Genomic DNA, 21652 nt, shown 5'->3' with positions numbered 1-21652 from the left:
ATGAATTCTGGAACCGGTGGCGCAAAGAATTCTTGGCAAACATCCAATCTCGACAAAAGTGGATCGCACCAAAACAAAATTTACGAGTCGGAGACATCGTTTTGATAAAAGATGATAACCTACCAAGGAACATGTGGCGAGTCGGTCGAGTATATGAGGTTTATAAGGACGAAGACAGGTTGGTTCGTAAAGTCAAACTGATGGTCGGTACACCAAAGTTGGATCGCAAAAGTGCTCGTAAATTCAAATTATCAGAACTTGAAAGACCGATACACAAACTGGTTCTCCTTCACGAGATCTAGGATGATTCCCAGCCGAGGAGCTAAATTTGTGGACTCAGAAACTGTGCATTGATTTATTGTGAATTTTGAGACTATAAGAGTCAGAATGAGACTTGCTTTGAGGGTTAAATTTTGATTTGTGAATCATTTAAACTTGTTTATTTCCTATATGAATTTTTAGTCGAGAGTACTAGTATATTGTTGTCTTACCTATTTCTTCGAAATTTTTGAATTGATAGAGTTTGATATAGGGTACGATTTTGTGTCTTGAGGAAAATTAGTTAACAAATTTTGAGGAGCCATGTAACTGTCACGATGCGCGGCCTGTATTTTCTCAACGCTAAACATTTACACACCAAAAAACACAATAGCCACGTCAGTCAACGAGGCATCATAAATGGCCCAAAGAGGTAATTTAGTCATTTCTACATCAATCTATCAAGTCAATCATTTCTATTTTGATAACTTTTAAGATATTTCACGTATTTACTAGGTTTGTAAACAATGTATCTTTGATCGTTTCCGGTTTTACGTAACTGTGTAACTTTGTACCTTTGTTAATGTACCTGCGACTGCGTTCAACAGCATGTGTATTGTGATTTGTAATTGTTTGCGATAATAAATAATTGAAGTTTGAAGCTTCATGGACCTTTATTGACTGCGACAATACTCTTGCTGCTACACCATTGTTTAGACCATTTATGAATTATAACTAAGTCGTCATTAAGTATGGAGGCTGTGTCGTTAGGGGAATCGACTACCAGTAAGTATGGAGGCTGTGTCGTTAGGGGAATCGACTACCAGGAAGTATGGAGGCTGTGTCGTTAGGGGAATCGACTACCAGGAAGTATGGAGGCTGTGTCGTTAGGGGAATCGACTACAAGGAAGAGACTGGTATCATCCGCAAATAATCTGATGTTTGCTTTTATATCAGTTACTATATCATTGATAAATAAGATAAATAACAGTGGGACCAAGAATAGAACCCTGAGGAACTGAACAAGAACCATTTACGACTACCCTTTAAGACCTTCCCTCTAGATAATTTTTGAACCAATTAAGAAGACTGCCCTCAATTCCAGACTGATTTAATTTAAATAATAAGCCCGATTGTTTATTAGTTATAATATTATTCTCAAGTAAATGATTATGTACATGTTTATAAACACAGCGCTCCATGACCTTAGAGATTACACTTAAGAGTGAAATAGGACGATAATTTTAACATCATTGGAATTATTACTTTTAAATATGGGGATTACATTAGCCCTTTCCATGTATTAGGATATACTGCATTTTTAAATCGTTTATTGATATATATGAATAGAAGAAATTATTAACGTGTTGATAAAGAGGGTGCCACTATATGTGCTGGGGCGTGTCCAGGATATTTGAAAGGGGGGGCGTAGAATAAAATATTTCGCCGAGCGAAGCGAGGCGAAAAAATTTTTGGACCTTTTTTGGCTTAAAAACATAAAATAACCCCATTTTAGACAATTTAGCTGAAAATACAACCCCTTTTGTCAGAATATACCCAGTATTGTATATATAGTAATATACCCCCCCGGTATATTTAGAATGGCTATGGGGAATCGAAGTTAGTGTCACACAAAACAACCAAAATTCATGTATTATACTGATTTACTTACCGTTTCGGTTGTTTAAAAAAGGTGTCCAAGACACCTTGATACGATTTTAAGGTCTTTTGACGTTTTGTTTTTGACATCGACATCTTTGCGAATTCTTTATCACATCAACAACAATGGATACTAATCGCAGAGTCGAACACGCCGGACTCCGAGAAACGAAATTTTACGGTTGATGATGACCCATCAAATTGGGGAATCAGTATAAAAAGAAATCAGAGTATGTGTTTAATTAATGAATATGATAAATTGCCATCATTCAATACAATACAAGCAGATTATAACGATAGTTTTTTTTTTTTTTTTTTTTTTAAAGGGGGGCGTACGCCCATCACGCCCTTACCTGGACCCGCCCCTGATGTGGTTTAATCGTGGTCAGAAAAGTGTTTGTAATGCTTCTTTTATTGGATATTACCCAGTATGCAATAATCCGGAATAAGATTTAATAACACGTGAATTAATATTTATTAACATGTTAATAATTCGTTCAATTTATTTATATCAATAAATGATTTATCAACATGTTACTTATTCATCTATTTATATCAATAAATCACTTTTATGCACATGTTGATAAAAATTTATTAACATGTTATTAAATATTTATTCATATCAATAAATGGGGAATAAATTCCACAACGGCTTGTCATACATTTACAATATGTTATTCTCTTTGTAAAAAATAACTTTATATAATGAAATACATTTCAAACACGTGTTTTTAAAATACGTTTGTTCTATTTTCAGTCAGTAAATAAGCGTAAAATGTTCTATTTATTTTTTAGTAATTAACTGTAATTATTAGTCAAACTAGGAAATAGACGTATTTACTAAACAAACAAGGAACTACGCTTATTTACGGTAATTGTATATAGATAAAATAGATATTTAAAAGCCTTGATTGTATTTGATGAAATTAGATATTTAAAAGCCTTGTGATTGTATGAGATAAAAAAATCAATATTTAAAAGTCAAGTGTATATCGAATTTAAAGTATCTGTCTTCTTTCAAAAAATTAAGTAAAGTATACATTTTTGAAACAATAAAAGTTATTTGAGTGTCTTTAAAAAAATGAAGAAGAGAAAACCCATCCCAACTGCAGTGGCGACCTTCACATGGGACGAAAGTATAGATGTGAAAGGGCGGGAAATTTGCTATTTCATTCCCCCTTTAAGTACCCCCTCTCTTTGGCCATGGCCACCAAGAATGAAGTGCCTCAAGAATTTCTTAAATATAGAACTCCTCTTGTATCAAGATATGCAAGCCCAGAAATGGCGTTCAACTTTAGTGACATGAAGAAATTTTCAACATGGCGGTTGTTGTGGACTTGCCTGGCTAAAGCGGAAAAGGTTAAAAATGCTACTGCCCTTCCCAAATTATATTCTCAATTGTTTTGTAAAATACAAACAACAACAAGATATACCCATACAAGCTCGTTGTGGAAAGAAATAATTTTTAGAAGTACAGCATTTACTAAAAGGGATTATCTGTCCCATTTTTTTTGTTTTGAGCTGGCTACTTTTATATGGTAGAATATAACCCCTTTAAGTACTGGTTGTCAAAGCAAAACATCTCCAGCATCAAATTCCCAAAGAAATCTGTATTGGTCAGAACAAAAAAATATGTACACTGGAGAATCCCAAATAGGGTAAGGTTGAATAAATTATGCAATAAAATTAAAAACAACTAAGTGATTTAAATGTGTTAATAGAGTTTGGCAAATGACCAAAGTTAATTAAAATTTTTGTGTGATCTATAATGCCTTCTATCTAACCTGTATATGTAGTATATTGACAATAAGGAAGTATGGTTTTTAAGTGACCGCAAAAAAAAATGTGGTTGTATTTGTATTTATAACAAGGTTACAAAACACAAAAGGAATGTTGGTAATTTTAAGCGGTTATAGCCCCTGCTATTTTAAAATTAGGGGCCAAAAGTGACATAAACAAGCATTTAATAGAATTCAACTACATTGTGTATATAACTCCAGTAAAAGCATAGGAATGTCTATGATATTGTTCAACAATGATCAGACTTGGATTGATTTTGGGGGAAAAGACTTGAATTTTTCAGAAATTTGTTCAATTTATTAATATCAATAAATGATTTATCAACATGATAATAAATATTTATTAATATCAATAAAATGGGGAATAAATCCCACAACTTGTCATACATTTACCATATGTTATTCTCTTTGTAAAAAATTAACTTGATATAATGAAATACATTTCAAACACGTGTTTTTAAAATATGTTGTTCTATTTTCAGGTATGTTAATAAAATATTTTCAGTCAGTAAATAAAGTGTAAAGTGTTCTATTTATTTTTTAGTAATTAACTGTAATTACTAGTCAAATTAGGAATTAGATGTATTTACTAAATAAACTAGGAACAACGCTTATTTACGGTAATTGTATATAGATAAAAAATAGATATTTAAAAGCCTTGTGATTGTAGGAGATAAAAAAAATGGATATTTAAAAGTCAAGTGTATATCGAATTGGAAGTATCTGTCTTCTTTCAAAAATTTAAGTAAATTATACATTTTTGAAACAATAAAAATTATTTGAGTGTCTTAAAAAATGACGAAAAGAAAACTCTTCCTAATTACAGTGGCGACCTTCACATGGGGCGAAAGCATATATGAGAAAGATCGGGAAATTTGTATTTGTTGGTACATGCATGGCACTTGTTGTTGTCCATAGACATTTAGTTTATTCATGTGATAATTTTAGTATTATTTTGTTGATCTTGAAAAAAATATTTATAACAAGGTTCCAAACCACAAAAGGAAGGTTGGTAATGCTTTAAGTGGTTATAGCCCCAACTATTTAGAATTAGGGTCAAAAAGTGGCATAAACAAGCATTTAATAAAATTCAACTACATTGTGTATATAACTCCTGTAAAAGCATAGGAATATCTATGATATTGTTCAACAATGATCAGACTACGATTGATTTTGGGGGTAAAGACTTGAATTTTTTCAGAAATTAGGGGACAAATAGGGGGGCCAGAAACATGCATTTTCCTGATGTCCAGACAAACACTTGACTAATTTTTTTTGGTCTGATTTCAATTTTTTTTTATTGGATACCTTATGAAAATCTGAGCCTGCATTTTCTAATCAGATTTTAGATACCTCTTGTGTTTTTGGGTTATAAAGGTGAAGGGGCCACCCCCCCAAAAAAAAATTGACTTCTTTAATTTTTGGTCCAATATCATAAAAAAAATTTTGTATCAGATTCCTTATAAAAACCCCTGCCTTCATTATTGAATTAGATTTCAGATATATCTTAGAGTTTCCATATTACACAATGTTCAAAGGGTCAAAGGGGTCACACCTCCTCCCCCCAAAAATATAATTATCCGTCCGATTTTGAGCTTTTTTAATTGAATATCAAGTTATGTACTATATTGTGTCCAAACCAGTTGTTGTGTCCATAATGAATTGTTAATCCCTATGGCCTATGCTGATATTGTGTCCACACTTGCTCAAACTGTTTAAGGTTTGACCACTTGGGTCATATTATGCTGTGCTCGGTGAACCTTCTTATTAGTATCAGAATCAGTGCTACACTTTAGCATGTATGTGATAAAAGCTTTTATTGTCATATAGACATCAGAGATCACCTATGAATACATTCCTTCATTATAATTAATTCTTACTATTATGCATTTTGCAGAGACTTGGCCTACCTATTAATGATGAACAAATTACAGAAATGGAACAGAACATCGATCAGATCGATTTTGGTCGAGCTGCTGAGGAGGAAAAGCGAGTCCGACATGATGTGATGGCCCATGTACATACATTTGGTGTGGCATGTCCTAAAGCGGCTCCAATCATACACCTTGGTGCTACATCTGCATTTGTTGGTGATAATACTGTAAGTTATACTCATGCATGATGATATAATGTTCAGTAGAATTTTGATCAATTTTGGTTTTCCATTGCAAAATTGGGTTTGGAATTTGACTTTTAAAAAATAGAAATTAACCTTTCCTATTTTAGACATTACTTTATAATGTCTTAAATTTTACATTCCTTGGTGACTGCATTTTTATAAAGACCTAAGCTGCATTTGACAATGGAAATCATAGAAAAGTCATAAAAAGATGCATTTTCTAAATATCCTCATTCCATATAAGAGTGAGGTTCACCTCTGGATCCCAACATTAATTTTGCAGAAAACTCTGTTTGGGAATGGCAAAATGTATGAAAAACATTAATTTCATGAATTTGCCCATAATTGCAGTACACTTAAGGATATTTGGTTCTCTTAACACTCAAGTGGCAGTTTTGAATCTGTGAAAAACGGTGAAACACTGTGTAAGTTGGATTTTTACTGGGGGAAATATGAGTGGTACACCAAATAGATTGTACTGAATTTTTAACTACATGACTTAATATTTGTCATTACTGGAGTGCTCCGAATTAACATACAAATGTAGAATATACACCTGAGAAACAGAAAGGGAAAATACATCCTATCTTACAATTTATTCCCCATTATGCCTCATCGAATTTTTACAATATACCAATGGTTGATATTGGCTAGGTCAAATTTGGTCATTAAACACTGACTTTGTTGGTGTAACTTCATCTTTCACTCAGCCCAACTTGAATGTTAGAGAACCATTCCACTTTGAGTATAGTGTATGTCAAATTTCTTAGACTTGTCAGTAAATGTTGTTCTTGACACGTCAGTAAATGTTGTTCTTGACACGTCAGTAAATGTTGTTCTTGATATGTCAGTAAATGTTGTTCTTGATATGTCAGTAAATGTTGTTCTTGACATGCTGTTTATCAAATGTACATGTATATGGATCAAATGAATCTTCCTCTTGAAAGTGGAAAAAACCTGAATGGATTAATCAAAAATAGATGTACATACACTTGATTATGATCCAAGTACATGAAGTCAGGATAGAAAACGCATTCAAATTCAAGCCAGTCCTGAATACAACTTTTCAATACATTTACTATATGGCTATATAGATTTTTGCTGAAATTAGCTGCCAGGCTGGCATGCAGGCTACTATTTCTCTGATGAAGTACAGTGCATGTACATGGAAGTGCCAGTACATTAAATTTATTACAAAGCCAGAAGTGCCTCATATGATAATCATATATTTTACTTTATTCATGATAATAATTATTTGTTGCTTGATTCATATGGTAATCATTTTGATAATCATAATTGATTACACTTTATCATATGATTACCATATGATTTTAAATTTCTCACATGTATACACTGACTTGTAAAATGTGAAGGTCATATGTTAGTGAAAAACATATAATGATCATAAATTCATACATGTAAGAAAATCATGTAAAAATCATATGAAAACAGAAAAATATGATAACCATAGCATGGTTGATTCATATGTAAATATGTATTACATTACATATGATTATCATGTGCAACACTTGATTGTGTACATTCCATTTACCTCACATGTATTGTCATGTGCAGTTAACATGTATCATTTATATTAATTGTTTAAATACAATGTAATGTCATATCAATATGAAGAAATATCTGAAAAAATAATGTGATTATTAATATATTTTGTTTCTTTTAGGATCTGATTGTGATGAAGGATGGTTTTGACATTCTCTTACCAAAGGTATGTAAATACATAACCCATTTAAGTCACATGATCAGACGAATCTTTAGGATAACATGTCAAAGGTCAAGTTTCAAATCACGTATAGTCTTTCTGGAGTTTGTATGGAACTTCAAAGTGTCATGCATAGAAACCATGACCTTAAATGACATGATTCAAGGAAAAAAATGAATGATAGGTCCTGTGTTTAGGAAAATGTAAGATAATAATGCCTAAGATTGTGAGAACCACTGACATGAAGTTGCAATGTATGTGAAAATGGTTTAGAGATTACTAGACCAAATCTCATATTTAAACTTTTTTTTTATTTGGGCAACAAATAGAAATAATATTTTTCACAGAACTGAAGGCATTTTACCAGACGTGTCTGTCGGTCCCTGAAATTGTACAAAAATCTCATCTATGCTGATTGTCTAAGATATATCCCTGCAACAAAAAAATTATATGTCTAAAGAAACGTAATTGGCTTGACTGAATGGACATATAACTTTTACTCTCATAGGATGAATAATTCATATATCTTTTTTAATCTTTTTTAGCTAGCCAGATGTATTCAAAGACTTGCCAATTTTGCTTCACAGTACAAAGACCTGCCATGTCTATCTTATACCCATTTACAGTGAGTAGCTGTGTACTCAGAGTAAATTGTTAGCCATAGAGCAAAATATAAATATATGTTCCCCTCCTCCGCCCTTCCTACCTCCTCTCAAACCACCAACAACCAAGTTTAGGAATGAAACATGTTTCTGGTGCAGATACCATGGATTGTTGAAATACAATGTCAGGTTAAAATTAAGTAAACATTCATTGTTCACATTGTTATCTTAAGATAGTATACATATAGTTTCTGCTAAATACAATGTGGATGACTTCTTGTTTTTAAACAATCCTAGTTTTGGGGATGGTATACATTGCATCTACCCCAAAGAACTTGAGATAAGACACACTATAGGCACTATGAGTCAGCCTCATATCTTGACCTACTTTTAGCAATCGATGGAAAGGAAAACTCATAATCAAACTATACAAATGTACAACAAATGCAATGACTTCTCATTCTTGAATTGTAAACTTTCAACATTTAAAATATATAAAACATTGTAAAATACTTTTAAAAGTCCCCTTTTTTCAGAAAATGTTTTATCAACAATAGATTCTTCATTTTTAATCACTATAGCAACCACAGGTTTCCATATATATCATTTTTCATCCCTAACCAAAAGTGAAAAACTAAACTAAATTGTGTAGTGCTGGCTGAAGCAGAATGCAATATTAAATATTGTAATTTTCTAGTTATTTTTTGAAAGCTTACCTTCTTACGAGTAAAATGGTACCAAATTTATCATAATTGGACAATTGATAACAATTTTAGAGGCATTCTCATACTAGGCTATCGCTTCTTCATTAGTGGAGAACTTTCTTTATACCTAAGTGCAGATATGCATTTCACTTGTTTTGCTATAAACATCTTTTAAATAAAAATTTCCACTTAAAACATACAAAATCACAACCCATATGTACTTATGAACCCTAAATTTGGGGTTTTGTAAGCTTTTAACACAGGTTTAAGCCAAAATAGTGCATTTGAAGCTCATCGCATGAAAAATCACAGGAATCTGAATGAACTGAAAACCAAATACAGTCGACTCCACTTAATCGCATATCGCTTTATTGCATATTTCGGTTATTAGCATAATTTTCTCCTGCACAAAACCATTTCCTATTATTCTATTAGGGAAAAAATCGTTTATTTGCGTAGGCCTTCCAGGTGCATTTTGGTTTATTGCATAGAGAATTTTGCCTCATCCAGGTAAAGACAGGTTTTCCCAAATTCTAATTTAAGCCTTCGGGTAATAAATATGTCAGTCATATTTATTGTTGTAAAAACTAGATTATCATCAATCAGGAGGTGTTAATAATGGATTAAAAACATAATGGACATAAAAGACAATTTAAATGATTTCTAATTACATTAAAATGAACAAGCACCTAGGTGAACAATGACTTCTGACAACATGCCAAACATCACCTTATGATGCGGCTTGGGGTATTTTTTGTCCCTATTTAAATTCTTCCTACAAATGATTATCAATGTAAATTTAATTTTCTTTAATGAGCTGAACAGTTTTTAGTGAGCTTGAGTTACTAGGCATAAATATCAACCGAAAATTAAAAGTCATCATTCATTCAGTACAATGTCTAATGAAATTCAACTACCTTAAGGTGCCCCATACTATCCATACTTCGTAGGAATATATCGAGGTCAATTACATGTATAATACATGACTATCAGTGTACAATGGTGATTGAACAGAGGAATAAAAACGCACAGACCATTTCAAAAGCCCAGAAACTACAAACATTGATGAATATTACACTGAATCCTGGCTGAAATTTGAAATATGGGATTTTCTTTCATAGAAAGGTCAGGAAATTACTTGACTATTTATAGATGAGAAACATATGGTTTTACTTATAAATACACACAACGTAAAGATGGTCAATAAACAAGACAAACACAATATATATTATTATTGATTGATAAAAGAACAATACAATGAGAAAGTCTATAACAATTAAATACCAGATCAGAAATGTTGAACAGGGATATCCCTGGTTGATCCACAGTACAGTCGTCTTAGATGAACTCACACTTCTGGTAAAATCGTAATTTCGGTTATAAGAATAGCCCGGTTATTTGCATAATTTTTACTGGCAAATAGGCTATGCAATTAAGTGGATTCCACTGTACTAAAAAGCCCACTCTAGGTCTAAGGTTATTAAACCTTTGCTTATTGTGCACTTAAAAGTTGCCCGGTTAACTATTTTAGAAGTAACCTGCACAAATATTTAGCTTTTAAAAATATATTCCATTCTTTGTGATGGCAAGAGCCATATTCACACATGAATCAGTTCAATGATTGTTCTGTTGACTTTGCAAAAAATCAGCATAATTGGTTGCTAGTGACTTCTTACCTAACAACAACATAGGTCCATACCATAAGTTACATTTTTTAACCCTTGTATCAAAGCATAGCATAAAAACGCTAGTTTCTAAGATGTAAAGCAATTTTTTAAATGTGTAGGGGTATTGGCAGCTCCCTTTAAGCCAGCACTCCACAGTGTTGTAGAACTGCCTAATTTTGGTCTTGTAATCTGATGCTTTGTAACATTTATCACTTTAAAAAATTGTCAAGCATCTGTAAATCTATATATCTAGAAATAGCTCAGGCCAAGGCCTTCAGGATGCTGTAAATATTTTCTGGAAAAAAACTACCAACAGCAAATAGGGTTAGTTACCATAGAAACCATGCAAAAATATGTGAAAATTTGCAAAAAAGTTCATAAAATCAGGTTTAAAAATATCAAATTTCCTGCGGAATGTCTTAAATTTTTATTTCATCCCCGAAACTGTTCGAACTTTTTCCTTCGAAAACCCCTTCCTCATATGGGCATCGCCGGTTAGATTTTGAGCTATACCACTTTGTAATCCACTTATTAAATTTAGCATGGTAAAAAATTTACTTACTTTCACTTTCACAATGAAGTCAATTGTCATTGAAAGGAAGCCCCATTCAACGTTAAACTAAACTGTGTAGTGCTGGCATTCATTATTTTACATAAATCTCATGCAAGCTTCAAAGCATGCAAATAACTTGGATTGATTTCATTCTATTTCATAGGAAAGCTTGAGAGGCTGTGGTAAAATTGAATATGATACAAACATATCACTGATTTCAAGAGTTAAGTCCCATAGCCTAGGTCTACCTCCTTAAGTGATCTTCACGAGGTAAACATTCAATTTTGTATTACTGGATAAATTCTTCATTACTTTACTTATAAATCCTTCTCATCTTTTAAAGACCAGCACAGTTATCCACAGTTGGCAAAAGGGCATGTATCTGGATACAGGATTTACTAATGGACTTACGAAATCTTGAGGTGTCAAGAGAAAACCTACGCTTTAGAGGAGTGAAGGGCACAACAGGGACACAGGCTAGCTTCCTGCAGCTGTTTGAAGGGGATGATGAAAAGGTTATTTGTCTGATGTAGTTCATTAGTAGCAAAAAAAAATAGCAGAAAAAAAAAACACTTTTAAATGCCAATGCAACTTTAAAAATGAAACATTCAATTCTTAAAATGACATTTTATACAGTTTCTTTGATTTTATTCCTATTTTATTTTTAGATATATATAGAAAATAGGGAATACATAGTGATCAATAACTGTTGTCCACTTTATTTTGGGCATAGCCCATATAAATAGCTCAAAGAAGTGTTTCATCGACTCATGAAATATCATATATAAAGCCAATTATCCAATGAAATGAGTGTATTTTAAGGTAGTGACTAATGTCTAGGAGGATTTCAACCATTTATAAGATCTGAGAGTTACAGTAGTTAATGAAATAATAATGACAATATTACACCCATGGGTTATTTATTCTATTAAGTGAGTTAAAATGTAATAATTTTGAGTAATATTTACTCCAGTCATCAAATGAAACATTCTTTTCTTATTATACTTTGTGTCATTTGCTGTTTTTTATGTGTAAAAACAATGAAAAAAGAACATTCAGTTTGATAAAAATACTAACACATACATGTGGCTAAGAGAGCGGTAGAGACTTTGTCACTCATTGAAAATTCATTTGTCTCCTTCTTCTATGCTTTAGAGTTGACAATGATTTTCTCAAGGTAACAAACTGCTCTATCACCATATTAGCTTTTTGTTATGGATATCATATCAGATGGTATTTAAATGTTACAGGTAGAACAGTTAGATGATCTTGTTACAGAAATGGCTGGATTCAAACAGTAAGTATTTACTGTACAGTGTATAATGGGACAATTTAGGAAATAAAGAATGCAATAAAGTATGCAGAAAAACCAAACTGACGTTCATGGTATTGATATATACAACTTTATATGCAGATAAATTAAATATGAATCTGTATATATGTAAACGTTTGTCATCTGATTGTGAGTTATATAATTGCATTTAGTTAACCAAAGGAAATAAATCAAAATACACTTTATTACCTCTTGTGTGTAGGAATTAGTGATTGATTGCACAAAACATTGAAGGTGTAAAACTGGTGGTAATTAAGTGATGATGTCACATTGCCTATATCTGTAATGATGTCATAACTAATAATGTAATCATACACATACAGCTGTTTGTGAAACCTGTTTCAGGCTTACATGTTTTACTGCTGTATGTCAGTAATTAGAGTTAACATTTTAAGACAGTTTTAGTTGGAATGTGAAATATGGTGAATGGGATGAAATAGTCTTATGCTAACAATTAACCTACATCTTAAGTACCAGTCCACATAAAGTTCATGCACTACCAATGATAAAGTGATTCATGATGTAGAAAAACCCACAAAACAAAAAATGCTTTTTCAGTCTACGTTTGCTATATTTTCACATAACGATCATCTATTGAAATCAACTAAATGAAACCAAATCAAGAACAATAACTCTTGCTAAGTGCCAATTTCATGTACAATCTATTTAATTTTTATCTCAAAAGTGCAACAACCAAATGAAAAGCTAAGACTGGTTATGTGATCAGTTACTGTTTCTGAACAAGAAATAAAACTGAAATCGGTGGGTTTTTGCCACGCATGAATCACCTTCTGTCTGATTTTTAGAAAGACTGCTACTTAATCAATATAATTTCTTTTACAGACATTTTCTGATATGTGGACAAACCTACAGTAGAAAGGTTGATGTAGATTGTATATCAGCTCTGGCTAGTCTGGGTTCATCTGTACACAAGGTATATTGTACACTGTAGTACATATAGATTTTTTAATTTCCACCGTCCATGGTGGATTGTTCTGTTGTGACACAATGATTCTTTAATGTCTGAATGATAGAAATTAATCTATCCTTCAGATCTTCATTTAATTTAACTAACACAGTAAATAATACCATGTTTAATCGATTACTTACAGAAAACTATAAAATTCAGAGAGGAGGTGGTTTATGCATGTAAATAATTAATCAGAAACAGTTTCAGTCTTCACTTTAATGATATACCGGTGAAACACCTACCATGAAGGAGGTCACTTTCTTTTTAATGATTAAACTTTTCTGATTTATTCATTAACTATATTTATACATGTACATGTATGCCTTCTCTTAAGGATGAAATTTGGTATGTTCAAACTTCTGTCCACACGGTATAATGAAAATTCAAATAATCTTTAGGTGGTATGTTGGTACTGTTTTTGTCTTCTGGAAAGAAGCTCTTTTAAGTTTTTTTTTTTTTTTTTTATTTCTGAGGCAAGGAGGACACTTTAAAACTAAAGGAAGAGAGACCAGCATAGCATGTACTTTAGCATACTGTTCATTAAAAACTAATTTGTGATGTATGAATTGGTTTACATTTCAGATCTGCACTGACATAAGATTATTAGCAAATTTTAAGGAATTGGAAGAACCATTTGAAAAAGAGCAAATAGGTATAAATGTTCAGTAAGGTTATTTTCTTTGTAAATCCCACATTTTGATGTAAAATTGGGTTGTCGTTTCTGTTGAAAATTGCTTTTTATCATGTATTTATTTTGCCTTTCACTACATCAATGTTTGTCCTTGTCCAAATACTGAATATTGAGAAATAACAATGTGCATTTGTTACTGGTGCTTTTAATATAAGAACAAAATTCTTCATATTTGAACAGCAAGTGAACGTTAATTAGCTTTGAAATTGCTCTCTTGTAAGTTTCCAGTATTGTGATTGTAAAATTGTAGAATAATTCGTAATAACAAAGTCCCCACCAAAAACTAAGACATAAATTGTCTGATTACATTAGTACCATTACTCCTTCAGCCTTCTTAATAGTCAAGTTAACATGCTTGCAGGGTCCAGTGCAATGCCTTACAAGAGAAATCCAATGAGAAGTGAGAGGTGTTGTTCTCTAGCCAGACATTTAATGTGTCTGGTCCAAGATCCTCTCATGACCCATTCAACACAGTGGATGGAGAGAACATTAGATGATAGTGCTAATAGGTAAGGGGAATGGTCTCAGTGGTCTAGTGGTCATGGGTTCTATCTGCTGTGGTCTCATGGTAAGGGCAATGGTCTCCATGGTTTAGTGGCATATTGTTGACCTTTTTCAAATCTACGAATCCCTTTTTAGCTCACTTGGCCGAAGGCCATGTGAGATATTGCCATCATTTGGCATTCGCTGTCATCGTTCTTTACAATTTTTTTTAAATCTCTTCTCCTCTGACACTACTTGACCTATTGGAACCAAACTTGGTATGAATGTTTCTTGGGGTATCCTGCATAGAACTGGTGTGGGGATTTTTGATCCTTCAAAAAACATAGCCGCCCTTACTAAAAATGGAATATAGGGGTCAGACAGTAGTTTTTTCTTATACATCTCCAAAACCGTTAGGTTTAGCCAAATTCTGACTTGGGTAAAAGTGTTGAGCACAATAAGATCTATCTGAGGTCAAATTTTTGTTTAATGGGTTTAGCAACATGTATGTTGGAGTTATCACCCATTTGCGATGTTGTTATGCTATTTTTAATGTTATTTCTGTCAAAAATCTTCTCCTCTAAAATTACTTAACCAATTGGAACCAAACTTTGTATGAATGTTTCTATGGGTATGCTGCATAGAACTGTTGTAGGGATTTTTGATCTGTGGAAAAATGTGGTAGCTGTTACTAAAAATAGAACATGGGTCAGACAATAGTTTTTTGCATCTATCTCCAAAACCGTTAGGTTTAGCCAAATTCTGACATAGGGATAAAGTGTTCAGCATGATGAGATCTGTTTAGGCATGTTGGAGTTATTGCCTTTTTTTTAAGCTTTTTTGCTATTTTTAATGTTATTTCTTGTCAAAAATCTCCTCCTCTGACACTATTAGACCGATTGGAACCAAATTTGTATTGAATGTTTCTAAGGGTATTTTTGATGGAACTGGTGAAGGGATTTTTGATCTCATAAAACATGGCTCCTGTTACTAAAAAATAGAAGAAAGGGGTTAATCAAAAGTTTTTCTCATTTATCTCCAAAACCATTAGATTTAGCAGAATTCTTTCAATTGCTAAAATCATCCTTGTTACAAGGCCTACAAAAGTCTCTAGTGATCAAAGTTGTCAGATGACTCCATGTAAGAGTTATTACCCTTGAAAGGTGACAAATAAGTTTTTTTTGCAGTCTTCTGCCAATATCTTGAAAACTATGATAGATAGAATGAAACTTTCAGTCGTTGAAATGATTCTTATGGTAAGGTCTACAAAAGTTTATGGCGATCAAAGTTTTTGGACAACTCCTTGTTAGAGTAATTGCCCTTGAAAGGCAAAAAATTATGTTTTTAGCAGTTTTCAGCCAATATTTTAAAAAACTATGATAGATAGAATGAAACTTTGAATTAATGAAATTATCCTAATGATAAGGTCTACCAAAGTCTCCTAAGAGTCAAAATTATCGGACAACTCCTCGTTAGAATTATTGCCCTTGAAAGGCAAAAATTTAACCAGGTGATTGATTCAGGCTCCTTGGAGCCTCTTGTTTATCATGTATATTGGGAAATATGTATCATTTTTTTAAATTGGGAAATTCCAAATAATGTTACAAAACCTTGAATTTGTAGTTAAAATGCTTAATTTCATAGAAGATGTCGAGGAAAAGATAGGCCATAAACAATTAATGGGTGTAATTTAAAAAAAAACACCATATCCTACCCTTCAACTACCAATTGGGGAAATACTTTACTAGTATCTTATTTGGGATTATTTTTGAGCCATTTTTCTGACAGATTGGGAAACTTTCATCAGGGAAACATCCTTATTTTGGAGAATATTTGAAGTAAACAAAGTCAATGTCATGGGTTCAGTCTCTGGCTGAGTCCTACCAAAGACTTTAAATTTGTACTAAATCACTACTTCTTGGAGTCAGGATAATGTGTTAGAATGGAATAACATGCTAACCATACATATCAATCAAAAAATTAACTCCAGTGTCTCAGGAACAATTATTTTCATGACCTCCCACACATATATATATTACAGCAAAATTCTTTGTTGACTCATTCAACACAGTGGGTTGAGAAGTATATTCACGGTATGTGATGTATTTATTTTAATACCCTGTCATGACCTACATTACACACAGTAGATTGTAAGATCATGAGATGATAGTGCTACTTATCTAGTTAGTAAGGGATATTAAGGCTAGTGACTGAAGACAGAGGCTTATCCATTCTGTAGAAGTCAAAGCTTAAAACTAAAATGAATGTAAAGAAACGTTTAAAACTAGAATTGAATGTATTTAACTTGCTGCTTTATCAATACTATTTCTGTGTCTCAGTAGCAGCTACTCATTACTCTAAAAAAATATATATCAATATTACTTTAAACATTGTCTAAAAAAAAAATTTCTTGCCATTTATATCTCAAAGTTGATATGTTCAATGTATTAGTTTGTTGCTGTAGACGTATATGTATTGCTGAAGCATTCTTGACAGCTGATATCTTAATGACAACTTTACAGAACATCTCTGAAGGAATGGTTGTTTACAATAAGGTTAGTTCACTCTCTTATCAAATACTTCGATGGTCTCAAAGTAGTGTGCAGGCCTACAGTATGGTAAGACATGAGATTGATCCTTGGCCAAGTCAGAACAAAGACTTTAAAGTTGGCGGCCATCGTTTCTCCACCGAGCATGCAGCATCTAAGAGAGGGTGATGACTGGTTTATTCAGAGTTAGAATAATGTGTTCTAGTGACATGACATTCTTACCTGGCCTGTTGTTGTTCTGTAAGCTAGCACATTAAAAATCCAGCACAATGTCAGACTAGTGCAAAAACAGGATATATTCAATTTATCAAACTCATCCTGACATACATAAAATATTTACCACAGAACATACAATTAAAATCAATCAATCAATCTATCAATCATATTTGAGATCAATTGAATCACATACATTGATTTTGCAGATCGTTTTATCTACTTAAAACAGTATTTTTTTATCATTGACAGAATACATCTTCATGGGAAATTATGTTTTTGCTGGTTTAATAATGTTCACTAATCAATAAACATAACACAATGGATAGATTGTTCAGATATAGAAGACATTTAGAAATACACATGTGCAAGAACATAAGCACAATAGAGTTTCTACTTCACTAGGGGAACTCGTTTTTGCCTCTTGTTCATTTTAAAGAAAATGCTTTTTTTTTTTTCCAAGTAAATCAATGAAAAATTCCAGTCTAATGAATCTTACAAAAGCAATACCTTCACACAACAAAAACAAAAATTGAAAAAAAAGTAATATTTCAAGGTTATAAAGTGATCTTAAAATTACAAGACCTGCTCACTATTTCAGTATTTTTTCATGAACAACAAAATCTGTCAGGAAAACAAATCTGATTATATCATTCAGTCACCATGATATTGTTTCAGATGGAGAAATTTAGTAGAGAGGTACCTAGCTTTATCCCTACTGCTCAGTCTGTCCATCCATTTATTCATCGATGACCTTGTTTATATTTTGACCATATGATAACAAAAAGTGTACAGGGGCATCCTTTAGTGAGCTTTGCTCAGAGTCGTTTCGTTATTGTTGCAAATAGCATTTTTATTGCATTTTTGCAGTAACAAAAACAGCACAGTAATTTGAAAATACAGTGTCAGCAGGTTCAACAGATATTCTGGTGAATTCCACACAAATGGTTATTAACAAGTGGTTTAAAGATGACAAATAGAAGATAAAAAAACATGGGTTGTGAAGTACAGACAGTTTAATTAGAAAGATGCATCAAGGTTGGAGAAGGCAACTTTCAGAAAAGGAAAAATATGTTTTGCACAAATTATGGAAGGCAAATAAAGCTTATAGATGTAATACCCATTCCTTTTTTTACAATATTGTAAAATAGCAGTATTACATGTCAAATTGGAAGGTTACATGCTTGAAGGGAGATAATCCAGATTTATATGATTTTCATTTCTAGGTGATTGAAAGAAGGGTTAAACAAGAACTTCCATTTATGGCAACAGAAAATATAATCATGGCTATGGTTAAGGCAGGAGGAAATAGACAGGTATTTATATTTCGTACCTGTTTATGTAAAAATCAGACAGCTTGTGAAACTCATTTATATCTTATGAAGCTTTGATTATTAATATTCTTAACAAATGGAAGAAATGCAGACAATATTGATTGTTAACTTTTACAGTTACAGTTTACTTACTTGATTCTAATATGGATCTGTACTTAAAATGACCATTTTCCATTTACCATCACCTAGGGAACCTCTGCAAATCTATAATGGCTTCCTGATTCGCTATGTATCACTCCACTAGGTGGCGCTGCTATACGGGATGTGGAAAAATTCACATGGCATGAGCACTACTCATTACAAATCCATGAAGCTAGTTCTTCTGTACTTTACTAATTCGCATAAAGAGGCATGGTTAAGCACTGAGTTCTGCAGAGGTGTAAAGCTTTGAATTTGCATATATACCCTCTGTACAGGAGATTGGAATCACAGATGCCAATTTACTACTATTATTAAAGTTAAAGTTTATTTAAAGCTTTTTAGTAATAATTATTGTTTCTGAACATTTCCCCCATTTGTATTTCTTTTTTTACAGGAATGTCATGAACAGATCAGGGTGTTGTCACAAGAGGCAGGAAGTGTAGTGAAACAGGAAGGGGGAGATAATGATTTGTTGGAAAGAATCAAAAGATCTGACTACTTCAAACCAATACATGATAATCTTGATTCATTAATGGATGCTTCAACATTTATAGGAAGAGCTCCTAAACAGGTGGGTAAAAAGTACTGACAGTATTGAAGTCCTCAGCAGGTGGATAAAAAAGTACTGACAGTATTGAAGTCATAAACTGGTTGGTAAAAATACTGACAGTATTGAAGTCCTAAATAGATGGATAAAAAGGTACTGCCAGTATTGAAGTCATGAACAGGTGGGTAAAAAGTACTGACAGTATTGAAGTCATAAACAGGTGGGTAAAAAAGTACTGACAGTATTGAAGTCATAAACAAATAGGTAAAAATGCTGACAGTATTTGAGTCAAAAATAGGTGGGTAAAAAGTACTGACAGCATGAAAGTTATAAAATAAACAGGTAGGTAAAAATACTGACAGTATTGATGTCAAGAAGAGGTGGGTAAAATTGATAGCTTTGAAATCAGTATGGTATACTGTGATATGAAAGAGACACTGGCAAATATGATGGAGATATAAAATTTAGCATACTTAAAAAGTGATCGCTTGAAATTCCATTAATCCTTGTTTGCTCCTTTCACCATTTACATCAGCTAAGGAATTTTATTTGACCCATATAAGTTTTTAAATGAAAATTATGTTGTGTTTACATCATGTGTTTTTACAGCACTAGAGAACTAAATATGAGAGTATGACCTAAAAGTAAAAGTGTCAAAAAATCTTGTTTCCTCAAATCTGCAATTTAATACTTTGTACAGCATCTTCAATTAACTAGTTCTAGGCCATGGTACATGTCACCCTGTCTGTGCTATCCATGTATGCTATTCCCTTTGCTTGAACAAATATTTCAATTGTACAGTTTAAGATTATAGGTGCATGGAGTACTAATATTCATTATGGAGTAAACTCTTAAAAGATAGGATAAAAATTCTGTTTGTTAGGTAAAAAAACTGAGTTTACTGATTTGAGGAAATACTGATACCCAGTTTTTAATGAAATTGGGTTCTGGTTTGTTTGATTTTATTTATATCATCTGATCATGGAATATGTTTCCATATTTTTTTAGGTAGAACAATTTCTACTGAAAGAAGTGAATCCAGCCATAGAAAAGTATTCAGCCAAGATGGAAGATTTGGGGACGGTGCAACTGAATTTGTAGATATTTGTATTGTTAATAAATCTGTTTCTGTTTTTGAATATTTTTTATTTGCATTTTTATGGCACCTGTCCTGTTGCAGTCAACTCCTCATCAACTACTTGATATATTTTGTTGGTAGGAAGGAAGCATAGGTCTTCTACAAAAGATCCACTTTTGGTTCAAAGATTAAACATGAATGCACCAAGAGACTATATATAAGCACCCATTTTCAGAGACCAACTGCTCTAATTCTACAGGTGCCAATGTTTTGAAACTTGATGGGTTTGGTGACATCAATACCCTCTACAAACAATCAATTTTTTGTGGCTTAGGTAACTCAGGGAGTGACAGGAATGAAGTAGATATATGGACCTCTTTAACACTTCAATAAAACAAATTCATGCCCCTTTAATTCCAAAACACTTACAGATGTTTCAGCTATCAATGAGTTCCTTTTGGATACATTAAAATCTTATAGAAAAAAGATTTTCTATCAATTCTAATGATAACACCCATTTTCTCCCTATTAGCCATTTATTTTCAAAAGGGGTGGGGCAAAAAGCTCCAAAAGGTATATGCTACCAAGTCTCTAGGAGCTATGTGTTAAAATTAAAAAAAGATTATATAAGTTAACAGATGCCTACGGTGCATATGATAGCTATGATGCCACCACCGCCCTGGCAACAACATGGTGATACCACAGAAAAATTTTGAATATAAAAAAACACACACACTCAGGCAAAACAAAATTGAACCAAAGTTTTCTATATTGATGTCTTGAAACGTTTTTCATTTCACATGTTTTGTTTGGCAATTTGCTAAATGAGTTCTTCAGTTCAAACAAGCTTTTATACGATACAGCATCTGTCTTAGCTTTAAAATGAGCCCATTACTTACTCCGAATATTATTAGTGTTGAATGGATGTTCAAATAAGTCGAAAAGGGACTCGTTGAACAATTCCAACAGAATTGGCATTTTAATGTGCAAACTTCTCCATAAACTCTAAATTTGAGAATCAAAGAAGAAAAAAATGAATAACTTCTTAGACAATAGAAATATACCAACCTGAGTCACAAACCTCCCATAGAGAAACATGTTCCGGGAAGATAGAAAGTGCCTTATATGTGCTTACGATTATAAGAGATGCATGAATATGACTATTTATTTACATGTTCTGCTTTTGTAGATAAAACCGAGAAATTTGTTCCGTGGTGGGAAATTTAGAA

At 32.5% G+C, this 21652-nt stretch overlaps 1 protein-coding gene across 2 annotated transcripts; it reads left to right on the top strand.

The window, feature by feature from the left end:
- Window positions 1–627: 627 nt before the first annotated feature.
- Window positions 628–20480, top strand: LOC148603646 (adenylosuccinate lyase-like). 2 transcript variants are annotated; one of them, XM_088552317.1, is made up of 13 exons: window positions 628–691; window positions 5614–5817; window positions 7520–7564; window positions 8104–8183; window positions 11428–11599; window positions 12335–12381; window positions 13261–13351; window positions 13970–14039; window positions 14440–14587; window positions 17026–17116; window positions 18550–18639; window positions 19193–19369; window positions 20354–20480. In XM_088552317.1, exons 2-13 carry the CDS (start codon window positions 5653–5655, stop codon window positions 20444–20446), a joined length of 1269 nt encoding a protein of 422 aa, XP_088408443.1. In that variant the 5' UTR covers window positions 628–691; window positions 5614–5652; the 3' UTR covers window positions 20447–20480. The 2 variants fall into 2 exon arrangements, with proteins under 2 accessions (XP_088408443.1, XP_088408442.1); XM_088552316.1 differs by lacking the exon at window positions 628–691 and adding an exon at window positions 3087–3276.
- Window positions 20481–21652: the final 1172 nt, after the last annotated feature.

Source organism: Perna viridis, chromosome 11 (genome assembly GCF_037379345.1).
Source record: "Perna viridis isolate PV_CMFRI_1.1 ecotype Kerala chromosome 11, ASM3737934v1, whole genome shotgun sequence".
Lineage (NCBI taxonomy): Eukaryota > Metazoa > Mollusca > Bivalvia > Mytilida > Mytilidae > Perna > Perna viridis.
The sequence above is the reverse complement of the archived record's forward strand: the minus strand, read 5'-3'. Positions and strand labels throughout refer to the sequence as shown.